The 22,290-nt window shown below is 37.9% G+C and overlaps 1 protein-coding gene across 2 annotated transcripts in view; it reads right to left on the bottom strand.

Moving 5' to 3' along the window:
• Positions 1-20,890, bottom strand: part of LOC128011371 (neural cell adhesion molecule L1.1) — a gene marked incomplete at its 3' end in the record, with an annotated part of 50,806 nt that extends 29,916 nt beyond the window's left edge. The window contains 2 exon segments of one of the 2 annotated variants that reach the window (XM_052593700.1): positions 8,619-8,844; positions 20,725-20,890. In XM_052593700.1, the coding sequence (XP_052449660.1) occupies positions 8,619-8,739 (121 nt within the window). 2 annotated transcript variants of the gene reach the window in all.
• Between the last annotated feature and the right edge of the window lie 1,400 nt (positions 20,891-22,290).

Below are 22,290 nucleotides of genomic sequence, written 5' to 3'. Positions count from 1 at the left end.
TTTTTAATATATATTTACATTTACATTTATTCATTTAGCAGACGCTTTTATCCAAAGCGACTTACAGATGAGGACAGTGGAAGCAGTCAAAAACAACAAAAAGAGCAATGATAAATAAGTGCTATAACAAATAAATAATATAAATAATAAAAAGAAAACAGATATAATAAAAAAAGAATAAAGCAAGTTAGAGATTAAGAGTATTTTAAAAATATAATTAGAATAGTGATTGGTAAAGTTAGAGGGTCAAATAAAGATGGAAGAGATGTGTTTTAAGCCGATTCTTGAAGATGGCTAAGGACTTAAGTTGGGGAGGTCATTCCACCAGGAGGGAACATTTAATTTAAAAGTCGGTAAAAGTGACTTTGTGCTTCTTTGGGATAGCACAATCAAGCGACGTTCACATGCAGAATGCAAGCTTGTAGAGGCACATAAGTCTGAAGTAACACATTTAGGTAAATGGGTGCAGAGCCAGTGGTAGTTTTGTAGGCAACATCAATGCCTTGAATTTTATGCAAGCAGCTATTGGAAGCCAGTGCAAATTGATAAACAGAGGTGTGACGTGTATTCTTTTTGGCTCATTAAAAATTAATCTTGCTGCCGCGTTCTGAATTAATTGTAAAGGTTTGATAGAATTGGCTGGAACACCTGCCAAGAGGGCATTGCAATAGTCCAGCCTGGACAAAACAAGAGCTTGTACAAGGAGTTGTGCAGCAGGTTCCCGAAAGAAAGGGCTTGATCTTCTTGATGTTGTATAAAGCAAATCTGCAGGATCGGACAGTTTTAGCAATGTGGCCTGAGAAAGTCAGCTGATCATCAATCATAAAGGAAGGAGTTACGGTTGATGTGCTTAACTTGATGGTGAAATTGTGATGAAACTATGGGTTTGCTGGAATCACAAGCAGTTCTGTCTTGGCAAGTTTGAGTTGAAGATGATGGTCCATCATTCAGGAAGAAATGTCTGTTAGGCAAGATGAGATGTGAATAGCTACCGTCGGATCATCAGGATGGAATGAGAGGTAGAGTTGAGTGTCATCAGCATAGCAGTGGTATAAAAAGCCATGTTTCTGAATGACAGAACCTAATCATGCCATGTAGACAGAGAAGAGAAGTGGTCCAAGAACTGAGCCCTGAGGTACCCCAGTAGTTAGATGTTGTGATTTGGACACCTCACCTCTCCAAAATACTTTGAAGGATCTATCTGACAGGTAAGACTCAAACCATTGAATTGTGGTTCCTGAGATGCCAATTCGAGAGTTAGACGAATTGTTTATTTTGTTAATGTAGTATGTCATTTTAGCAGTGGAGACATTAGCAGAGAAGGAAGATAGGAGTGACTGATACAAATTAAGGTCAGTAGTATTTTTGGATTTGCGCCACACCCTTTCAGCAGCTCTAAGCTTAGAACGGTGTGAACATCAGATAACCAAGGGGCAGAAGGGGTGTTACTGGCCTGGAAGACAAGGGGCAAACAGTGTCTAAACAAGATTTAAGAGTGGAGCAGTAGCACTGTTAACATCCAAAGATGCAAACAGTTTAGGGGAAGGAAGTGAAGTTGAAACCATTGCAGATACCTGGGAGTATGAAAGTGTGCGTAGGTTGCGTCGAAAGATGACATGTTTGAGGAGGAAGTGATCCGACGTGTGCAGTGGAGTAACCAGAACATGATCAGTAGAGCAGTGTCATGTAAAAATAAGGTCCAGTTGGTTGCCTGATTTGTGAGTAGCAGTAGTTTGCACTCGGTTGAGATCAAAAGAGGCAAGCAGAGTGTGGAAATCAGCATACAGAGGTTTATCTAGATGGATATTGAAATATCCAAACACAACTAGGGGAGTACAATCCTCAGGAAAGGTTGAGAGCAACACATCTAATTCATCCAAAAAGTTACCCAGTAGTCCTGGGGGTCGATAGACAACTACAAAATTTATTTTAAGAGGGTAGTTAACAGTAACTGAATGAGATTCAAGGAGCTGTTGATACCCAAAGATCCTAAAGGATTACATTTCCAGTCATTATAGATGAGTAGACCAGTATCTCCACCTCTTCCAGTCAAACGGGGGGAGTGGGAAAATGTGTGCTGCAGGTGTAGCAGTGTCCTCTGGTTCGATCCAGGTCTCTGTTAGGGCCATGAGATTAAGCTTTGAATGACTAATACATTAATTACATTATATTAAACTAAATGCTCAGTCCTAGGGCTGCTACTCTTCACGCTTTATATGCTACCCTTGGGAGATATCATCAGGAAACATTGTGTTAGCTTTCTCTGTTATGCTGATGATACTCAGCTCTATATTTCTTCGCGGCCCGGTGAAACACACCAATTCGAAAAACTAATTGAATGCATAGTCGATATAAAAAACTGGATGACGGGTAATTTCTTACTGCTAAATTCTGAAAAAAAAACAGGTGTTAATTATAACATAGAACACTGTCTAAGACTTGATGGCTGCTCTGTCAATTCTTCGTCATCAGTTAGGAACCTACACAGCAAAATCCCCAGTGTTAATTTAACACTCTTGAGTGTGGACTCATATAAACACTAATGCAGTGTTAAAAGTAACACTGAAGCAGAGTTGAAGTTAATGAGATAATTAAGAAGTTAATTGAGTTAATTGACCATTATTGAAGACACCTGATGTTAACAAGCAGAATCACCAAACGAGAAAATCACAATTTGTGTATCACCATTATAGTGGTCAATGTTTGCTTTAGTTGGGATCTTGACCCTTCAGTTATTATCTTTAGATTTTATGTGGCTGTGGTGACTGAATTATATCATACAGACAGACCACAGCAAAGGCAATCATGTGTGCCATTGATTATGATTTGTTATAGAGTGACCTGAATGCCTGAGTTTAAGTTTCTTTACTGCATACATAAATTAAGTGAAAAAGAAAACGAAGCAACCCAGCATTTCTGACATAGTATGACATGTTTTTAATAGTTAGTTCGACGTAAAAAAAAAAAAAAAGGTAATCTTTTGCTTGGACACACAGACATCAGGAATCAGCGTGAGCATCACAACAACGGTGACCATCAAAAAAGCATGTTGTAGCCAATAAAAACTCATCCATAGCTCCCATCATGCATTACGGCATGAATAAATTATGAGCTGAACTGTCTTTTTAACTTTTTATTCTAACTATATTTTATTTTTGCTGTTTTTATGTTAATTTTTTTGTATCTAGTTTTGTTCAGAGTTGGTCTGTTTATCAGAACATGTTTTACTTTGAGAAGAGACTGTAAATGAGTTCAGTGATTCATGTCAATCAACGATTACATTAAAACATAATAATCAACACGCGATGATTTTTTCTCTTGGTTTGACAAACAAACTTTAAAAATAAAAAGTTACAAGCCAAGATCCCAACTAAAGCAAACACTGACCACTATAATGGTGATACACAAATTGTGATTTTTCTCGTTTGTGATTCTGCTTGTTAACATCAGGTGTCTTCAATAATGCTTAATCATAACTCAATTAACTTCTTAATTATCTCATTAACTTCAACTCTGCTTCAGTGTTACTTTTAACACTGCTTCAGTGTTTATATGAGTCCACACTCAGAGTGTTAAATTAACACTGGGGATTTTGCTGTGTAGGTGTGCTATTCGATTGCAATCTTTCTTTAGAAAGCCACGTTTCTAGCATTTGTAAAACTGCATTTTTCCATCTCAAAAATATGTCTAAATTATGGCCTATGCTCTCAATGTCAAATGCAGAAATGCTAATCCATGCATTTATGACCTCAAGGTTAGATTATTGTAATGCTTTATTGGGTGGTTGTTCTGCACGCTTAGTAAACAAACTACAGCTAGTCCAAAATGCAGCAGCAAGAGTTCTTACTAGAACCAGGAAGTATGACCATATTAGCCCGGTCCTGTCAACACTGCACTGGCTCCCTATCAAACATTGTTTAGATTTTAAAATATTATTTATTACTATAAAGCCCTGAATGGTTTAGCACCTCAGTATTTGAATGAGCTCCTTTTACATTATAATCCTCAATGTCCGCTACGTTCTCAAAACTCAGGCAATTAGATAATACCTAGAATATCAAAATCAACTGCTGGTGGCAGATCCTTTTCCTATTTGGCGCCTAAACTCTGGAATAACCTACCTAACATTGTTCGGGAGGCAGACACACTCTTGCAGTTTAAATCTAAATTAAAGACCCATCTCTTCATCCTGGCTTACACATAACATACTAATATGCTTTTAAAATCCAAATCTGTTAAAGGATTTTTAGGCTGCATTAATTATGAAAACCGGAACCGGAAACACTTCACATAACACCCGATGTACTTGCTACATCATTAGAAGAATGGCATCTATGCTAATATTTGTCTGTTTCTCTCTTATTCCGAGGTCACCGTAGCCACCAGATCCAGTCTGTATCCAGATCAGAGGGTCACTGCAGTCACCCGGATGCAGTACGTATCCAGACCAGATGGTGGATCAGCACCTAGAAAGGACCTCTACATCCCTGAAAGACAGCGGAGACCAGGAAAAATAGAGCCCCAGATACAGATCCCCTGTAAAGACCTTGTCTCAGAGGAGCACCAGGACAAGACCACAGGAAACAGATGATTCTTCTGCACAATCTGACTTTGATGCAGCCTGGAATTGAACTACTGGTTTCGTCTGGTCAGAGGGGAACTGGCCCCCCAACTGAGCCTGGTTTCTCCCAAGGTTTTTTTCTCCATTCTGTCACCAATGGAGTTTCGGTTCCTTGCTACTGTCGCCTCTGGCTTGCTTAGTTGGGGTCACTTCATCTACAGCGATATTGTTGACTTGATTGCAAATAAATGCACAGACACTTTTTAAACTGAACAGAGATGACATCACTGAATTCAACGATGAACTGCCTTTAACTATCATTTTGCATTATTGAGACACTGTTTTCCTAATGAATGTTGTTCAGTTGCTTTGACGCAATGTATTTTGTTTAAAGGGCTATATAAATAAAGATGACTTGACTTGACTTTCGAAGTAATGAAATCGGCTTTGTTTACAGCAGACTTGCAATTCAAGAGACCAATAGAAAAAATAAAGTAGTGTATTAGCAGATATAGGCAGAGTTGTTAAGATTGCACTGTCTACATTGTGTGATGTGTGGTTTGCGAGTGGTAGTGATAGTAGGGATCTGAAAACACAAAGTAAGATTTGGTTATAAACAAAAAACAACTGAAACAGAAATTAAACAAGAGAAAGAAAAAGAGATTCATCAAAACAGTCCTTATATTCCCTGCCTGTGTCCCTGCCCGATGGAGTCGCACGGTAGAGTCAATGGTCTTTACACTCTTCGGTCTTAATACAAGGAGGGCTTAACTGGAGGGCTGCAGCGACCGCTGCCGCGGTATACTAATCTTTTTTAAACCCGACAAAAAGGAAATTGAATTCAGCTAAACGCACTTTACTGTTTATCACAACAAAGGTCTGAGCAAGCGCACAACATGACCCTAACCCTAACTCTATGCGATAGAGTACGAGACCAAACGCAGCACGTCTCAACACAGTAAACAAACAAGCGTTTCCTAGCAACGATAACTGAGCTAAACACTAATGAAACAAGAAATAAATACACTTATGATCTGCTTAACTCCCGCTGGTTTAATTGCTTCTCACAAAGGGTATTTCTTTACACTCTTTATATTTTTTTCTTTACACTCTTTATATATATATATATATATATATATATATATATATATATATATATATATATATATATATATATATATATATATATATGTCAAACCCCTGCGATGGCGGCAGGGGTTTGATGGGGACGGGTGTCTGATCTCATAAATGACACATATTCTTACAAATAAAATAATATTTATTTAATTCAGCATTTATTTGTGTGTGTGCACTATAAAAAGTGATTCTCCATATTTACTCAATAAAATTGTGACAACAGATTACAAGCAATATTATTAATTAAATTTAACACATTAGAATTATTTAGAATTAACACATTAGCACACTGGCTGGCATTCATTGCAAGTTGATGCATTACAAAAGGGCATCTTCTATGAACTATTGCGAATTCTATGAACTGTTGCAGATTCACAAACTGGCATCTTCTATGAACTGGTGAACTATTGTTTGCACTTGTGCTATAGGCCTAATATGAACTTGTGGGCATAAAATCCTATGGCAAGTGCCTTAATTCCCGGTTTTGTCTTTACCACACGTGAATGATTTCGCGATGTCAGAGTCGGTAAACATTTCTTTAAACAGCTCCGAAATTCCTTCATTGGAGTTCAACGAGTGGTGATTAACTGCAATGTTCAGACACCACAGAGCCTCCGCGCGCAGTGTTGGTGTGGCGCCCATGACCACCAGACGTTGCTGGAGCCGTAGCATTGGCCAGTAGGCCTACAGTGGCACTAATTTGCGGCAGTGGTGGTGGAGGTGCAGCCGTGCAAACAGCTGAGATTGGTAGAATTAACTGCTCTCTCCGAGCATGCATTCCATTTTTATGTTTAGTGGATTGCATATGCGACCGAAGGGCGTTAGCTCCCATCCAGTTGACATTGATGTTTTTTTTACACACCGAACAATAAGCATGCCTGTTATTCCCTACTACAGGCCTGAGCCAGTCCTTAAATGCTGGGTCGTTAACCCAGCTATTAGAAAACTTGCATTTGCCCATGAAGACGACGATGGTTGTCCAGTCGTTGAAGATATGCCTTGAAGCAAGTCTAAAATAAAACGTAAGCCAGCCACTTCTGTTGAGCGCGTAGTGTTCTGAGATGATGTTGAACGACCACTGAATATGACGTCAGCATCAAACATACGTTAAGATGGAGACGAAAGACCTTTGATTATGTGCCCAGATATGCTAAAGCCCATATTTAAACGAACTAACGCGAACACAGATAGAATTTCAATCAGAATAGGACACCTGATAGTCTGAAAAAATAATGCCTAATTTGGAAAAAAAGAATACCTCTGAGACTACATTTAACACTTTTAATGGCCTTAAATTTGACAATTTTGATTGATCACTTTTTAATACTTTTTAAAACCCCGCGGACACCCTGAAAAAGAGCTGGTGGTTCTCATTGTGATGAATGGCCATCGGGTTGACCACTCCTTCTCAAAGGAACACCTATAGGTGGCTGCTCTACTTAACCCTCTCTTTTCGCCTGTTTCCAGTGGGTTCTCTACTGTTTCCTCTATGATTTCCTCCACAGTCTCTTCCATGGACCCATCTTCTACTGGCACCCTAATTGCCTCCTATCTTCTCCTTGGTCACCTCCTCTGAGCCACCTTTTTAGGGAGCTGATCTTTTAGAGCAAAACATGAAAGAATGATCATTTGCCTCTTCCCTGACATCTTTGAAATAGACGAATGCAATAATCAATATTATACATTGGATAAAATATAATGAAATAGCCTAGGCAAAACGTTTTCAAAATGGGGACCAGGATGTTGTGCAGTAAAAATAAAAGGAAAGAAAAAACTAAAAATAATTCAAACTATTATGGGTACTGCCATACAAGTATTATGGATAGGCCTATTATAGAAGTCTTATATAAAACTGTCAGAGTAGCCCCACATCCTCTTCAACGTGTAAAGTTAGCTATAACAAAATAATAGTGGACTAATAATAGGCCGACATCGTACGATGGCCAAAATTGCATGCGTGTCAGGGTCATAATAACCATCAGACCAAAACATATCTTAGACTGTTTAGAAAAAAAATTAAAATTCATATATTGATAAAAAAAACATAAAGTCAAAATCAGGGTCATTATCTTGGCAATTCAATGGAGCTGAACAAAAACTGGGGGTGGCACACATATGTCTGGACACATGTATTATATCTGGACACATGTATTCCCCAGCAATGGTGAGATGACTTACTCTACTCATTGGATGTTCTTTTCCCACGTTGATCAGTCTGTAGAAATTAGTTCGGCGAGATGTAAATAATTTAAAATCTGACAGCCGCTGTCCTCTTCTGTAACCGTTACGTTACCTACTTCATCGAGCATCTGAATCTGTGTTGTGCACGAGCCTGTGAAAATCTTACCCAGATACAGCAATGCTATTTTCTGATTGGCTGATCGGTAGCTATTTTTTTTTTATCCGATTAGCTGGTGCGTGTCAGGGCCGTAGGGGAACTCAGTTGATTCCTCTACCTGTTTCACTGTTTAAAAAATAGCGCCACAACTTGGTGGGCCTTATCCTCGTAATGTCTTTGCGTGAGAAATACAAGGTGTGGCGTGTGAGCGTGTGAACGGGTTGAAATGTGTGTTGAAATGTTTCTTTATATACAGTATGTGTGCTTTCAGTTGTTCCTACACCTTGTCATAAATTTAGAATAAATCTTGGTACGGTAGTTGATGAATCATTGTTTGTTCATTAGGTAAGTGAATGAGACACTATGTCTTTGACCACATAACTGCAAATTAAAATTCCAATTTAAAAGTTTTTCTTAACATACCAAAAAAATAATATAAGTTTTATATCAAAAGAGTGAAACTGCACCTACATGGTGGTTGTTATTCACCATTTGAGGAATGACACTTTGCAAAACACTGTTCTTGCACATTATAGAAGATTCTTTCTGAAATAGGTAGAGTTTGGGTGGGATGCTACTCACAATCAGGAGGTATTATAATGTATCCATGTGTTTGTAGCACATTGAGGAGGAGGAGCAGCAGATGAAGATGTGTCCTGTTGCTCCCTCTTCTGCATGCCGGCTTACACTGAACTAGAGGCATTCTGCATCAAACCAGCAGCCACCGCATGCAAACACAGCTGGGTCCAGACAGCCTCCACCGGAGCAAGAGACGGCTCACGTGTGACTCTGCACGCTTCTGATGCTTCTGCATGAGAAAGAGGAGAGCAATGAAGAGGGCCCAGATAGAGAATCGGTGAAAACCATTGAATCGATGTTAAAAATAGTTAATTTGTGTTAATGACACTGAATCAATATCATGTTTGCACCCACAATTAATGATGAAAAAAATCAACAAACCACCATTATTGTGATAAGTGTTGGCTTTAGTTGGGATTTTGACTCTTGATTTTCATCATGTTTATTCTCTCTCAGTGCTTACAGCAGTTCTTTAATACAAACACGTGTGCATTAATAAAGAAAGAGATGTTTTAAAATTAAATTGGAGTAGATTCTTTTTTAGTGATGGGTTTCAAGTTGAAATAATAATGTTAAAGCAAATCTTCCATTACTGATGCAAATGTTTTGTTTGGATGCAAGGATACTGTGGCGTAATATACAGAAAGATTTGACATCAACACTCAGCATGCAACCCCTCAACAATGGTGATGATCATTAAACTAATTCAGATAAACGGATCAACTGCAATGCATGCTGGGAGTCACAAATGCGTTTTGTCCTATGTTGATACCCAGCATGCATTTCAGCATAAAATCTTCTTTTGTTGATTGTAACCATTGTTGAGATTCATACGCTGATTCTTGAAGTCTACTTGAATCAGTAATTATTATTTTTTTTTAAGTATTTTCTGTTAGTTCATAGATGTGTGAAAGCTGTATCACTGCTTTAATCTCACACTGTAGTATCACACATAAAAAATACAACACACTTATGAGCAATTATTTAAATAACATTACAATAATTACAGTCACTGAATCAATGGTTGCTAGCTCTCAGGGAGATACCTAACTACACCACAAGACAAATGTACCTTTACCCACCAGAAAGGATTAAAAAATGAAAACAAAAAGAATAAACAGCCATTAAACCAAAAGGTTCATAAAAGACAAACTCTCATTATCCATTCATCCATGGTAATGGCACCATTCTAAAAACATGAACTTCCCTCAAGAAGAAAAATGTATGTGCGAAATTTCATTACCTACACAGAAAAGAGAAAATAAAGAAAAGAAAAGGGAAGATTCATATATTAGTTTAAATGACAAGAAAACTCATATAAGGCAGCAGGGTGAGCAAGAGTATTTTTACATTATCCTGCGGAGCAAAGTGATGTTTGACATCTTTTTACTGAATATCTCTCATGTGATCAAAGCAACCACACATGATATAATCAACTCTGGGCATCTACAATCAGATACTCAGCCAATGGCTTCTAACAGTGACATTAATGCACCTATGCATTAACAGACAGACTACATTAATATATATTACACACACAAACACACACACACACGTTTATATATATATATATATATATATATATATATATATATATATATATATATAAACAATAATTCATCTATATATTTTTTTTAAATAACTGGAATAAATTAAATTTCAATGCCAAATCTGAGAAAATACTGTAAATTCATTACATAGTTAATAAGGGCTTAAACTATAAAAAGCTTTTATTTAAAGTAATGACTCTCCCCTCTTTGTCTTGTTCTGAACATGAGCGGCAGGGAGGAGTCCAGCACAGTGTGTGTGTGTGTGTGTGTGCACACACACTGAAATATTGAGCAGTGGCAGCTGTGGTGGTAAGTGCCATTAATGGATGAAGTGGGGGAGCAGGCATTTATCGTTCTGTCCATCCATCCATCCATCTGTATTTGTTTTCCAGACAGTTGATTCAATCATGCTGAGTCGTAGGATTTGTTCTGTCTGCCACACCCTGCACTTTTCTAATCTATTATATCCCTTTTCTTGGGTCTTCCTTGGGCTGTGTGTAGGTGTGCATGATTTTAATGCGTTTTCATATTATCGCAGCAATTTACATACAGATGTAATTCAGAAACCAGCATAATGCTGTTCTTGCCTAATGTGCATGGCTCACCGCCTCCTCTCCAGCTTCAGCTCCATTTCCATGACAACAAAATCCCATCGGAATCCCCCAGAACACACAGACATGGCTGCTGAGGAGAGTCAGGCATATGTGGAGCAGCCAAGCACTCAAAGACAGATGCAAACACTGTCACGGATGCCTCTGCCACACTATTGTGCACGCAGACTACAAAAACCACAAAGCGCAAGCTCAACACAAGCAAGTCTGGCCAATTTCTTTATATTCCAGAAACCAGCTTAAAGCAGGAACTGACTCACAACTGGCTGGACACAGCGGACAAGCAGGCGACTGTGTGGATTCCTGCCATCAGGGCTGTAGCTAGACCGGCTATAAAGGTCTTCATGAACAAATGGGTCCTTCTAGACATTATATTGGCTGAAAAGCCCTTAAAGGGGTCATGAGCTGAGAAACAAAAATTTCCTTGATCTTTCAACATAAGAGTTCATTGTGCTATAAAAACATCCTGTAAGTTTCAGAAATCTTTGTTGTTAGTCTTAAAACAGCTTATATTGAAGCAAGTCTGCCAAAACGACTGCTTGTGGAATGTGCCACTCTATGATTTGACCTTCTACTGATATCTGTTTACCTCCACCCATTGATTATACATCACTGGCTTTTTACCACCACCCACTGATTCTACATCACTGCCTGTTTACCTCCACCCACTGATTCTACATCACTGCCTGTTTTGCTCCACCCACTGATTCTATATCACTATCTGTTTACCTCCACCCACTGATTCTACATCACTGCCTGTTTAGCTCCACCCACTGATTCTACATCACTGCCTGTTTACCTCCACCCACTGATTCTTCATCATTGCCTGTTTACCTCCACCCACTGATTCTGTATCACTATCTGTTTACCACCACCCACTGATTCTATATCACTGCGTGTTTACCTCCACCCACTGATTCTATATCACTACCTGTTTACCTTCACCCACTGATTCTACATCACTGTCTGTTAACCTTCATCCACTGATTCTGTATCACTGTCTGTTTACCTCCACCCATTGATTATACATCGCTGCCTTTTTACCTCCACCCACATATTCTACATCACTGCCTGTTTCCCTCCACCCACTGATTCTACATCACTGTCTGTTAACCTCCACCCACTGATTCTATATCACTGTCTGTTTACCTCCACCCACTGATTCTACATCACTGCCTGTTTTGCCTCACCCACTGATTCTACATCACTGCCTGTTTAGCCTCACCCACTGATTCTACATCACTGTCTGTTTACCTCCACCCATTGATTCTACATCACTGTCTTTTTACCCCCACCCACTGAATATACATCACTGTCTGTTTATCCCCACCCACTGATTCTACATCACTGTCTGTTTACCTCCACCCACTGATTCTATGTCACTGTCTGTTTAGCTCCACCCACTGATTCAACATCATTGCTTGTTTAGCTCCACCCACTGATTCAACATCACTGCCTGTTTAGCTCCACCCACTGATTCTACATCACTGCCTGTTTAGCCTCACCCATTGATTCTACATCACTGCCTGTTTAGCCTCACCCACTGATTCTACATCACTGTCTGTTTACCTCCACCCATTGATTCTACATCACTGTCTGTTTAGCTCCACCCACTGATTCAACATCATTGCCTGTTTAGCTCCACCCACTGATTCAGCATCACTGCCTGTTTAGCCTCACCCACTGATTCTACATCACTGTCTGTTTACCTCCACCCATTGATTCTACATCACTGTCTTTTTACCCCCACCCACTGAATATACATCACTCTGTTTATCCCCACCCACTGATTCTACATCACTGTCTGTTAAGCTCCACCCACTGATTCAACATCACTGCCTGTTTAGCTCCACCCACTGATTCTACATCACTCCTTGTTTAGCTCCACCCACTGATTCTACATCACTGTCTGTTTAGCTCCACCCACTGATTCAACATCACTGCCTGTTTAGCTCCACCCACTGATTCAACATCACTGCCTGTTTAGCTCCACCCACTGATTCTACATCACTGCCTGTTTAGACTGTTCATGCGTTATGTTTGATCTAGCCTGAGAAATAAATTTTTTATAACAAAAGTAACAACATTTATGACACAGTTGTTGTCAGATTTCTTTGGTGATTTCAAATATTAAATTTAATCTTAAACATAGTTAACAGTTTTGGAGAATTTGATGTTTCCCCATTCAAAGAGATGGGAGCTGCACTTGGACGCCTGAGAAGAGTTTCAAAGACGGCCGCCGAGGGACATGGCTTGTCTTAAAGATACTATTTTAGCCCCGCCCACCTTTTCTACATCACTGCCTATTTAGCCCCGCCCACACATGCTACATTGTTGCCTGTTTAGCCCCACCCACTGACTCGTGCATGTTGTTATGAGTGAGGTGAATGTGCAGGTCTACACAGATTCTCTGAAGACAGCATGACACTGTTCAGTGCCAACTTGTGGAAAAACAGTGTTTGCGTTGCCTTCCGTCTGATCCCAACATTACGAAAGAGTGGATTTTTAATGAAGTTGCATACTGTGTAAGTGAGAATTCAGGATTTTCAGAAAGACTGAAACTATAAGATGATGTTGTACCAAATATATTGGTACAGTAATGCCATAACACAAGTGTGACTGTAACTGTTTTTATTACATTGTCACTGTCCAGACCCTGATTGGAAAACCTACACATTCAACTTACATGTCATCTTACTCATGTAAATATAGTTGACATTTAAATTATGTAACTAAAAGTGATAAACAAAGTTTTTTTTTTTTTTTTTTTTTTTTTTTTTTTTAGCCAAACTGTGAAATCTAATCATGTTTCTATTTTTACATGTACTACAGTAGGTGAGCACACAACTCACCTTTTAGCCTGGTAGCTTATGAAATCTAATCTATGATTATTTGGTAAGAACATGTAAAAAAAAACTGTAAAAAAATAAATCAATATACTTTTTCCCCTGTTGCATTGCAATAGAAAACTGATAGCTCCACCAAGTTGTAGTTTAATGCAACAGCAGCAGCTTTGCACCAAACCAAAAGCGTGAACTTGATTGGTTAGCCAGTGTTTAATGTCAGGACATCATCAGACACAGACCATCTGTTCCAGTATAACACACAGCAGAGCCCAGAATTAATGATCTCCCTATTCCCCACAGAACCCCTGCCAAAATAACTCAATGATCCCGCCCCTAGAGGGACTCCTCCAAACAAAAGCAGAGCATCCCATGTTTGTTTCCCATCCAAGCCTTTCTTTAGCTGTCAGAACATATTCACATTTACATTGAAATAAGCATAAGACTCTGCACAGGAATTTACAGTTCTGTATTTTGGGAGGAATTAACACAATTTCTTAATGTAAAATAACAAAAAAGGTATTACAAATAGTAATTACAACTCCAAATTCATTAAGCTGTAAAACACTGGGCAAAATGACACTGCATGGTTTGTTATATATTATTATAATAATATATTATATAATAATGTAATTCATTAACAGAATATAGATGACTATTTAATGATATCACAGCAACATTATAGAGCTGTTTTTCTCAAGAGCTCCTTTATCACATATCAGAGCTTGCCAAATCATTTCCTGGAAGACTTCTGGAACTGTCATGTATAAGAGCCCTATTCAGTTCACATTGTTCACACACACACACACACAAACATTTCCGCAAAACTGCATGGTCGACATTTTGGGAATTTAGAAATAAATGTCAGTAAGCTGCTGGCTATGAGATGGCATGAGATTCTGGAATAAAAACTAAACAAAAGCAAATAAAAATACTTTTTACTTCAGATGTAAATGTAAAGTATATTAAAATAAATAAATAAAAGTAAAGAACATAGAATGTAAAACAAGAACACCTTACTGGTGACAAAAATAAGAAAGAAAAACTAAACTATTTTCCAGTTAACACAACATTTTGTCAAAAAATACTAAGAAATGTGTCAAAAATGAATATATATATATATTCTAACACTCACTATTCTTTTTCCATTCTATCTACTTTTTTTCTTTTTATTTATTATAAAAAATCTGTTCTCTATTCTTTCTTTCTTTCTTTTTTTCTTTCCTGTCTTTCTTCATTTTTTTGCTTGCAGTGTGTACCAGGAATTCTTACAGCAATTACATATTATTGCTCTTTTGTTGGTTTGATTGCTTCTATTGTCCACATTTGTAAGGTGCTTTAGCATCTGCTAAAATATTAAATGTAAATGTAAATATATATCCATTAATCAATGTGGTTTGTGTTTTATATGAATGGAAATCAAATCTTCCAGTGTCAGTTTAGCTCAAACCAATGAGTAAGCAGATTATTACAGTAAGCTAGGTTGTTTGCTGGGAGCTGGTTAAAGGCCCAGAGAGAAGCAGGGAACCCATCAAACACGCTCTGCTTTGATGGAAACTTGGGAAGATCAAGTGTTTTGCAGTGGTTGACGGTAGATTTTGTGTAGTCGACTGAAGATGAGTATTGAAGAAACAAAAAGAGAGGCATATCACGAGTTCACACTTACATATGATGAACAGAGTAAAGGTTATGCGTATTTGGCATGCTGTCTGGAGAGAGGGCTCCGAGCTCGGTTTTAAGGACCGGACCCAGAGCGCTCCTCCTGGGCTGAAGGTAAGGAGTCGGGGTGGTGGAGGGATGCTGAAAGAGATAACGAAGGTAAGGCTGCTTTGATTGTTTGGGGTCCTCTTTTGTGCTGATTGGATAGATGGTGTAATTACTGATGATGGACTGGCTGTGTTAATGATCTGCCCTGCTCCCCCCCGAAATTTGTTAATAAAACATCACTTAGTGTAACATGCGACCTGCCTGTAATTCACAACATTACTACATTAAATCAAACAGAAAGAGAGTTTGGATGCTTAAAAGGAATTTTGTAGCATAAAACTGAAATGACTTGACATTTTCGATCCGTGACACTTCAGTAGCAGAAGATGGTTTTTATATGGAAAGATGTCAAAGGAGAACACGAGTGATAATGGGAAACTGAAAGACGGGACAGAGTTTGGACAGAGGGAGATGATCAGGTGACGAGGGCTTCACTATATGTGACTGACCTAATGACACATTTTTGAAATCTAGTTATTATTATTGACCTGGCCTCCACAGTCACCGGACCTGAACCCAATCGAGATGGTTTAGGGGTGAGCTGGACCGCAGACAGAAGGCAAAAGGGCCAACAAGTGCTAAGCATCTCTCGGGGAACTCCTTCAAGACTGTTGAAGAACATTTCAGGTGACTACCTCTTGAAGCTCATCAAGAGAACACCAAGAGTGTGCAAAGCAGTAATCAAAGCAAAAGGTGGCTACTTTGAAGAACCTACAATATGACATATTTTCAGTTGTTTCACACTTTTTTGTTATGTATATAATTTCATATATAATTCCACATGTGTTAATTCATAGTTTTGATGCCTTCAGTGTGAATCTACAATTTTCTTGTATATATATATATATATATATATATATATATATACATGAAAATTGTAGATTCACATATATATATATAAAGATATAACACGTTTTGTATATATACTGAAGTGCTCCATTTTTCATCTGTCTGCCCCTGAGTCTTTCCACACATCCACTCTTTCACATCCTCAAACAGAATGGAGTCTTTGTTTTGTTCATTGACTTATTTACTCTGAATAACAGTGAGCATATCAGCAAGTCCCCAGAGTCCTTCTGTGTTTTATATATATATATATATATATATATATATATATATATATATATATATATATATATATGTGTGTGTGTGTGTGTGTGTGTGTGTGTGTGTGTGTGTGTGTGTGAAAAATGGAGCGCTTCAGTATATATACAAAGCGTGCTATATATTTGAAAAAATATATTGTTCTCATCAAGCCAATCAACTTTCAAATTGACATTCAAATGTAAAAAAGCCAGCAGTTTGATGACAGATTCAATATGTCTTCTATTGCCGATGAAGCAATTTGAGGAAAGTAAAAACCAGAGCTACCAACTCTCACGAGACAGACTCTGTTTTCACACTACTGTATGAGAGCATTTGTTCATGCAGTGCCAGTGACGTTTGTCTTTATGAGTTCTTGTTTTTTATATGAATAACATATGGTACAGTTTTGCTATATCAGATGAGGAAGAAGAGTGCTGTGTGCACAGATATAAACATGACTCCAAATGTGATATTGATTCTTGTTCAAAAACAAGTAATGGCTTAAATTTCAGAAACAGTAACTGTGTTTTTGCTCTATCCTCCTTTTTCGTAGCAAGTCTAATGCATTTAAAATGATGAGAGGTTTCTCCGGTTTGTGAAAGTCCCACTCAAGAAGACTGAAATCATAACGATCATTATCCATCAGTTTGACTGAATGAGCTGTCATTTTGGTCTATTTTCATATGTCAGAAGAGTAACATTACGCTTGGTATTTTAATGTGATGTGGCAAATTACTGGACAAGCTCTTCTCAGGCCGCTGCATTCTTTTCCTTTTTGTTTTCTGCTGTAAAAATATGAAAAAATATGACAACATATACAGTACTGCACATTTCTGTCCTGCTCTCTATATCCCATGAAAGTTTCACCGGAATGCACTGAGAATCTCTTGTTCACTTCTCCCCAAACCCACATCTCTTTCATAGTCGGATGTGTTAAAATTTAATTGCTTCCCTTCTTCACTTCTAAAGCCTTTTTTTAAATAAAACTTCTGCCACGAGCAATGGATCCAACACGAATGCTTGAATGAATGAAGTATTTAAACAGTGCTTTTGCTTTAAAAAAGGGGAGAGAGACTGAAAGAAACTCTGGGTTTATCAAAGAAAACCTGCTCCTGACCAGGGGTGTGTTTCCCGTACAATGATGTAAATCACTGATTAACCCCCACGGTATGATGCATTGTTGTGGAAACTAGCCATTTATGAATGTTTCCCAAGCACTGTCGCATCTCCAGCGTTTGAACCACATTAGTTCAACAATTTAGGGCCATGACGTCATGCGCATGAGTAATAACTTCTGCTAATTAACTGATTGGAGATCTCTAAGATGCTGCTGTGGTGATCAAGGCACCCGACGACTAATAAATTATATTTTCCCTGTCATTTTGCTTTATTTGATGTTTGACTCCTTGAAGGTCCCTGCTTTAAGTGCTTATAGAGGACCCGCTAAAATGGATCGATTTAAAATGTGTATACATTTAAATATAATGGAAAAATCTAGATTGCACTGCATGTTAGCTTGCTAACTGTGCCCAAGAGCATAATATTTAAGCCCATAAGTCTTACCAACATGAAACTATGCTTCTAATCACCGTTGGAGAGCTGTAGTTCCTAACACACAAGTTTGTGACGCTGATTGTGAATGTTTGAACTATGGTTTCAGGAAACACTGAATTGTGAACTGTGTGGGTAACAATGGAACTTGCATCCATTGTTGGCTAACGATGCTTTCAGGAAACGCACCCCAGGTTAGGTTCATAGAGTAAGTTACCATGGTAACTGACTCTGAGTACGTTACCTCTCTCTCAATAACGGGCTTGACTTACCCTACTTTCTCAGGTTTGACAAACCTCCCATTATGAAACAGAAAACCTAGAGTTTCCCTCATTTCAGGGTTAACATACTCAGTTATCACTTAACTTCCTTTCTGAAACAGGACCCAGGTCTTTAAATTGGAATAACTGAAGAAGTTTAATAGAAAAGTGCACTTAAGTAACCAAAAAAACAAAGCACTCAACTGTCACAGCTTTAATTACGTAGCAAAGGGGGAAGGGCTATAAGACTCAGATTATTAATGACAAAAAATAAACTTTTATAAATAATACACTACATGGTTGAGTACAGAGTTCATAAGTGCATAGTCATTTGGGACACAGCTGGAGCGAATGATTCAATAGTCTATTCACAAAATCATGAGTCACTTTCTTCATTCCTGAATAAAGCAGATCCTTTGAACAATCTGAATGACTCCATGACTCATTACTTAAGGCAGTAACGTATTGTAACTTTTAAATATAAGTGTGGCATTTGCTTAATAATGATGCATCAGCCAATGTGATATTATAGGAAATAAATATAAATATGCTCTCATTTAGTTGTTACTACAAACTTTGCTGGCTAGGGGCCTGGGTAAAAATAACTTATGTATGACTTATAAACAGGCATGCCAATATTTACATATTTAGTGCCCATATTTTAATTAAGGGGTATGTTATAATAGCAACACTATGAATACTAATTTAATTATACAACTTAATTAGGTTGTAAAGATCGAAGATATGAACATGACTGAAATATACATCTAATTCATTGAGTAATAAACCCATTAATCACAGTAAGTATTAAAAATCAGTATCACTAATTTCAACACAACACTATTTCCAGAGACTCATCTTAAAAGTAATTCTCAAATGTTTATATATATATTTTTCTAAATAAAAACAAATCTAACAACGTGTCCACAAATCCATCATTACCAGGCAGACACAAAAACTTTTGATATTCAATGATAGCATAAATCATATTTCCCAGGGGCAAAAATCTGATCAATTAACCTCAAAACTGTTTTGACTGTATAAAACTCACACATATTGACAAATATTAAAAACAGTGTAGTCATTGATCAAAAGTGTTGAGAATAAGATGATATTTAGTGCCATCTGTGATCAAGATAGGAAATTAAGGTCATCGAATCGCTCTACTGTTAGCACAACATCCCAGGATACCCAGGATCTTCTTTAAAGAGCACCACCACACACACACACACACACACACACACACACACACACACACCACAAAGATAACATTACATTTTAATGACCATCTAAAATTAATGCAAACGTTTTTCAATGAAAATGTTTAGAGTAATATTAAACTAATCCAATCTAATCTAAAAACAGACTTTTCCTTTAGTTTGGACACTCTTCCGGTTCAAGCATGATAGAGATGGCTAACTGTAATGGCTCCTCCGCTGCACAGCCCTAACATGGAACGCTTCAGATTTCAGGTTGTCAGAAACAGAATGGCAGACTTCAGGAAGAAAAGCTTTGTCTTACCATTTGCTCCAGTAAAGAAAATAATAAACCCACACAATAGAATAAAACAGAGAGATTGAGAGACAAAAGATGACAAATATACCGTCATTCCTCAGCTGTTGGGGTTGTAATATTTTAAAGTTATTAATTTTATTATATGTTATTTAATGTTGTTATTCTTGGTATAATGGGTCATATAACAAAGTATAGTGGCATATTTATTTATCCTGCAGTATTTAATTATGTGATGACATCCTTATGATTCAGCATTTTGCCATATTGTAATTGAGGACAGTGAAATCAAAGTGAAATTGAGTTAATCCTGGGAATTTAATTTAAAATAGATTATTACTAACAGATTATTATAAATTTACATATATAGTTCTACATCATAACAACCACGCCACATGAAGAAACAATGGCTGAGCCCGTTCACCTGCTAGCGACACACACACACACACACACACACACACACACACACAGAGAGATAGGCGGAGACAGCTAAACAGCAAAGAGCATTGCTAATAAAGCACAGAATTTGTAAGATACATAAAGCAGATCTTTCACTCAGACGTATCTGATGTTCTTCAAGGGGCCGTTATGCAGCAGTCAGACTGCATTACACAAGAAACAAATGAGCTGCAATGTCTTACTGTTCAGCAAACTGCTCCCAAGAATCAAACAGAATAGACATTGTCTAAAAATGTCAATCAAATTCTATCAAAATGATTTCCAATTAGTGGTAATTATTAGACATACTAATGCCATGCTGCAATGAAGTAAAATCCCTTTTATGTATTTTCTTTTATTTCCTTCACACACACACACACACACACACACACACAAGGCCAAGGTGTGTCTGGCACCTTATCACCAAGGTATTTCCATCACACACACACACAAACACAAGACACATCTGTGAAATGATGGGAGACTCTTACCTTCACAGACAGCGTAAAGGTTTAGGGTTTTGGGCTCTTCTCTGTTGGCAGGGTGACACGCCTTGTTCTCCGTCTGTCTCTCTTTCTCTTTCTCTCTGCTCATCCCATGCGCTGGCTGAGGGCTGCTGGGATGCTGCAGTGAGAGGAAACACACCCTTCTGCCCCTCTGTCCTCCTCCCACACGCCTCTGATTGGTGGAGGAGCAGAGGTGACATCATCTCTTTCTCTGCTCTTTCTCTTCCACCCATCCCCTCCCTTCCTCCCTTCCTCTCTTCCTCTCTCCGCTTCTGTCTGAGCCACAATGGAGAGGTTTGGCTTTTCCTATCCTTACCCCTGCAACTCTCCAAGGCCTTTTCCAAAGAAGACAACCCTTAAATCACCGTCTTCACAACAGCCACACTCCGCCCCTTCGTTAGACTTCCCTGTTACGGTCACACCCAAATATTATGAACGTGTATTTCTACACAATGGTGGTGGCAGTGTCTTTATTTTAGGAATATTAATGGGTGCAAGCCACGTATCAGATGGGAATCGTCATCACGGAAATGATGTAATAAGAGGCAAGATTTCTACAAGGAATCTTAACAAACAGGATGATTTAAAAACAAAATGTGATTTTTCTGTCCATTTGAGTGAGAGATGTCACCTAGTTTTGCGAGGTTCACTGCTTCAATGGAGTTGGCTTTGAGTGAAGATTATGATTACCGTTTTTTGGCTGAAATTTCATCCATCTAAAAGGCCTAATAAAAGTGTTATTCAGCAGAACATGAATTAGCTTGTAAAGCCCGATGTGAGCCTCCCCACCCCCTGCTGATCAGCGGGAGCAGATGGAGCTGTGGGTGTGGGTGTGGGGGGACGGGCTGAAGGCCTTTGTCACACACCCACACACACACACTTAGCTTACACCACTGACACTGCCAACATGGAATTTCTTATTAATACATTCAAAAATTTATTTCAAACATTAATTATTTTATTAAACATTTTTTGCAGTTGTAATTTTGCAGTGTAAATTATTTATTTTATGTCATATTATAAACAAATGTATTGACTAAATAAGACATTGCCATTTAAACGGATTGATACACTTAATAAGGTTAAAATGGTAAAGGTCAAAAATGGCCATGGAGTAAATATCATAAATGTGTAAATGCTGGTATAACACTGATGAGAATTATGATATATATATATATATATATATATATATATATATATATATATATATATATATATATATATATATATATATAAGATGTTTCACAAAATAAATAAAAAAATAAAAAAAATAGACACGAAACTTTTTTTATTTGGACAAGTAAATGAGCAGTTTGGCTATAAGTTACTCCTTCATCACTTTCCTTTTAACTGGGACAGTTTATTTATTTATTAATGTTTATTTACAGTACAGTTTTGCGACACTGATACAGTTTTCTTGTTTGCAACATTTGTAAATGTTAAACTGAGTTACAATCCTCAAGTTTCTCCCTGTCCCTTCATCAAGGCTGAGGTCAGGGATCTTGGTGAGCACTGGGTTACACTCTTCAAGCGTGAGCAACAGACAGCTGA

Source organism: Carassius gibelio, chromosome B23, assembly GCF_023724105.1.
Source record: "Carassius gibelio isolate Cgi1373 ecotype wild population from Czech Republic chromosome B23, carGib1.2-hapl.c, whole genome shotgun sequence".
NCBI classification, from domain to species: Eukaryota; Metazoa; Chordata; class Actinopteri; order Cypriniformes; family Cyprinidae; genus Carassius; species Carassius gibelio.
This window is presented reverse-complemented; position numbering and strand designations above follow the sequence as displayed.